This window comes from Peromyscus californicus, unplaced genomic scaffold (genome assembly GCF_007827085.1).
Source record: "Peromyscus californicus insignis strain IS unplaced genomic scaffold, ASM782708v3 Scaffold_11__1_contigs__length_118956290, whole genome shotgun sequence".
Lineage (NCBI taxonomy): Eukaryota > Metazoa > Chordata > Mammalia > Rodentia > Cricetidae > Peromyscus > Peromyscus californicus.
This window is the reverse complement of record NW_026294402.1, coordinates 64913596-64917752: the sequence shown is the minus strand read 5'-3', so window position 1 is coordinate 64917752 and position 4157 is coordinate 64913596. Positions and strand designations below refer to the sequence as shown.

At 44.9% G+C, this 4157-nt stretch overlaps 1 protein-coding gene across 1 annotated transcript; it reads left to right on the top strand.

The window, feature by feature from the left end:
- Positions 1–452: 452 nt before the first annotated feature.
- On the top strand, positions 453–3908 carry Gcnt3 (glucosaminyl (N-acetyl) transferase 3, mucin type). The gene has a single exon (XM_052713447.1). It carries the CDS (start codon positions 1180–1182, stop codon positions 2491–2493), a length of 1314 nt encoding a protein of 437 aa, XP_052569407.1. The 5' UTR covers positions 453–1179; the 3' UTR covers positions 2494–3908.
- The last annotated feature ends 249 nt before the right edge of the window (positions 3909–4157 follow it).

Sequence of the window (4157 nt, the reverse complement as noted above, 5' to 3'; positions counted from 1 at the left end):
GCATTATACTTTTTAATTTTTTTTTTTTGAGATTCTCTTCCCTTATAAGTCTGGTTTTCTTTGTGGTATTCAATAACTTATGTTTGATTTAAAAGGCAGGCACGGTTTGTGTAATAAGCATTAGACTCACAGATATAAAGACTCGGGAAGGCAGTGATATTTGCTAGTTCACTCAGTTTCTGTTTTTCTGTCGTAAAACGAGTTTAGTGATAACTAGTTGGTTATAAAGATTAAACGGGACAGTAAAGGGATAGTCTTAGTTCACAGACAATAGTAAATGTTCTGTGCACATGAGCATCTTCTGTGTAGAGATACATTTTAAACTAGATGTAGTATTTGACTGACTGCTGTTAATTTTTGGAGAATATTGAGTTGCTTTATATTTATTTATTTAGCTATTTATTTATTTTTCTTTCTTTTTCTTTTTTTTTTTTTTTTTTAGATAGAGTCTCTCTATGTAGTCCAGGCTGACCTGAAATTCACTATGTAGATAGGTTGGCCTCAAACTCAGAAATCTGCCTGCCTCTACCTCCTGGGTTCTAGGATTAAAGATGTGTGCTGCCATGTCCAGCTATTTACTCTTTCTTTATGGACATTTTAAAATGAAAGGTTAGCCAGATACAAGATCTGAGTATTGAGTGACACGGGCTGAGAAGAGTTTTACTACGGAGATTAACCAAGAGAAGCAAGGGTCTCCTTTTGAAGGGACTTGGTTCTAGAACTGATGCTAGAGCCAATTGTATGAATTTTGTTTCCAGACCTAGAAATTCTAAACCCCAGATCAAATTTCTGTCTAGGGCTCTCAGGGGCGGGAAGAAGGGAACGGGATGAAGGGCGGGGACCTCCTCCAGCTAATTGCACCTTTAGCTCAGAGAGCCCAGCTCTATGCTTCTCTCTCCGCAGAGGTAAGGGTGGAGCCGGTCCCTGTGGCAGTCTGGCCAACTGCTTTGGTAGGGCTGTTTTAAGTCTCCCTTGGCAAACCTGGTGGATGGGAGCCTTGCCTGATCTTTCCTAAGCTATTTCTCCAGAGAAGAAATCTCTTCTGCCTCCAGTTTGGAGTTGAACTTGACATTCCTGGGAACATGTTGAGTTAGTTTTTAACCAGAAGTTCTTTGTTCTCTTCAGCGAGCCCACCCACCTCCTCTGCTGGGCAAGGCTGGATGGTCCCCACCTGCGAAGATGATTTCATGGAGGAAGCTCTGTTGGCGTTATCATGTGTGGACCCTGGGCTGCTACATGCTGCTGGCTATCATTGCCCTGAAACTGTCCCTCAGACTGAGATGTGACTTCGATGTCATGGATCTGGACTCGAAGGAATTTCGAAGCCGGTACTGCAGGGATTTCCTGTACAAGACCCTGAAGCTGCCAGCAAACAGGTCCATCAACTGTTCCGGGGTCACTCGAGGGGAACATAAAGCAGTGATCCAGGCGCTGCTGAATAACCTGGAGATTAAGAAGAAGCGACAACCCTTCACGGAGGCCGACTACCTTAGCATGACAGCAGACTGTGAGCAATTCAAGACCAAAAGGAAATTCATACAGTTCCCGCTGAGCAAAGAAGAGGTCGACTTCCCCATTGCGTATTCCATGGTGGTTCATGAGAAGATTGAGAACTTTGAAAGGCTGCTGCGAGCTGTGTACACCCCTCAGAACATATACTGTGTCCATGTGGATCAGAAGTCCCCAGATACTTTCAAGCAGGCAGTCAGGGCCATTGCATCATGCTTCCCAAATGTCTTCATAGCTAGTAAGCTGGTGTCAGTGGTCTATGCTTCCTGGTCCAGGGTGCAGGCTGACCTGAACTGCATGGAAGACTTGCTCCAGAGCTCTGTGCCATGGAAATACCTCCTGAACACCTGTGGGACAGACTTTCCCATCAAGACCAATGCTGAGATGGTCCAGGCCCTCAAGCTATTGAATGGGCAGAACAGCATGGAGTCAGAGGTACCCCCTGCACATAAAAAGTCCCGCTGGAGATATCACTATGAGGTGAGAGACACACTGCACATAACCAGAGAGAAGAAGACTCCTCCACCTAATAACATAACCATGTTCACGGGGAATGCCTACATGGTGGCCTCTCGAGACTTCATTGAACATGTATTAAGCAACTCCAAAGCCCAACAACTAATCGAATGGGTAAAAGACACCTATAGTCCTGATGAGCACCTTTGGGCCACCCTCCAGCGTGCCTCATGGATGCCCGGGTCGGCTCCCTTGCACCCCAAATTTGACCTCTCAGACATGAGATCTATTGCAAGGCTAACCAAGTGGCAGGACCACGAGGGAGACATCGAGCATGGGGCGCCTTACACCCCTTGCTCAGGAATCCACCAGCGGGCTGTCTGTATTTATGGGTCTGGGGACCTGCACTGGATCCTTCAGAACCATCACCTCTTGGCCAACAAGTTTGACCCAAAGGTGGATGATAATGTTCTTCAGTGTTTAGAAGAATATTTACGTCACAAAGCCATCTACGGGACTGAACTGTGAGACACACTGCAAGACAATTGCTACTTGCATGGCAGGAAAATGCCGGGATTTACTGGGGCCATGTGGGGTGGGCCTGGGGCTCTGGACTCCATGTGTCCCTAGGATGAAGGGGCTGCTACTGGAGCATGGGTAAGTAGATCTCTGCTCCCCGTGAGCTGCTGCTGGTGAATGTGGCTATTCCCCAGTTCTGTCCCCAAGAGCCCCTCTTTGGCTTCCTCACAGAGCCAGAGCAAGAACTACTGTTACTTAGGAGAATAAGGTTGGAACACTGACCAGTGGTTGGCTGAAGGTTTTCTTACGGTTCTCTACAGAGTCTCTGTTTTAAAAATTCCTGGGGTTGATCACAAGAGGGGAACTTTAGTGGAAAGAACCCTCTCCTTTTGTGCTGTTAATTTAAAATAAATAGCTTCCAAACCAAAGTCCTATCCCTACAGTGTTGTCTATGAATCCAGAGATAATCTAAACAGATAAAATGTGTGAGATTTTTCTCATATGTTGAGGACAGTCTCTAGTGGCTGGCAGGAAAGTCTCCTACATCCTGTGTAGATGGCAAACTGAATTACAGAGCCAATTCTCTCATTACAGAAAGCCTTCCTAATTTTGTTTACACTGGCAGATTCTGACTTTTCCATAAGGGGAAGGACAGAGTGATTTAACTAGCTTGAACACTATGTGTTCAGGAGAAGTGCATGGAAGCTTCCTGGCCAAAGCTTGCCATCCTGTACCTACAGCCATTTACTGGAGCTCATTTACTTAGGGGGAGAGCTGTTAATAACTAGGCTGGAAAGGGAAAGTAACTCTGTCTTGCCTAAGTATTCTGTGTTTAAACCTCTTGATTTAAAGCTGCTTTGTTTCATCATGTGAGTATCAGGCACACCATTTGCCATTCTGGAGATCATGCATTTCCTTGTGGGGACACAGTAATGTGTGTACATACATATGTATACATGCTAAAGTATGGACATTTACAGGTATACATTCCCCTGTGAAATCTCTTCCTCTCTGAAGACCCAGAGCTAATTGTTGGCCAGTATGCATTCTATTCTGTAATGAACAAGGGACACTAAAAACTATAGGCAGAACCTTTGAATATGGTATAGCCGACTTCCTGTGTATGTGTCCCAGAAGAGGGATTTATGTACAAATTAACTTGTGTAATTTGAATGAGGTTCCCATCAATATGTTCTGTTAACATGTCTCTTCATCTCAAATCTTGACCCAGTTAAGGCTTTCTCTCTATAGCCAGCTTTTACTGTGCCTGTGTCCTCTAACAGTGTGTGACTGGAATTTTCTTTTTCTTTCAGTTTTGAGACAGGGTTTCTCTGTGTAGCCCTGGCTGTCCTGGAACTTGCTCTGTAGACCAGGCGGGACTTGAACTCAGAGATCTGTTTGCCTCTGCCTCCCCAGTGCTGGGATTAAATGGGTGCATTACCATGCCTGGTGGAATTTTCTATTTCTTTTCTTTTCTTTTTCTTTCTTTTTTTTTTTTTTTTGTTTTTTTTTGTTTTTTTTTGTTTTTTTGGTTTTTCGAGACAGGGTTTCTCTGTGTAGCTTTGGAGCCTGTCCTGGAACTCACTTTGTAGACCAGTCTGGCCTCGAACTCACAGAGATCCGCCTGGCTCTACCTCCCAAGTGCTGGGATTAAAGATGTGCGCCACCACTGC

Coding starts and splice junctions, on each gene's coding strand:
- Gcnt3 (XM_052713447.1), top strand. CDS start 1,180: ATGATTTCATGGAGGAAGCTCTGTTGGCGTTATCATGTGTGGACCCTG.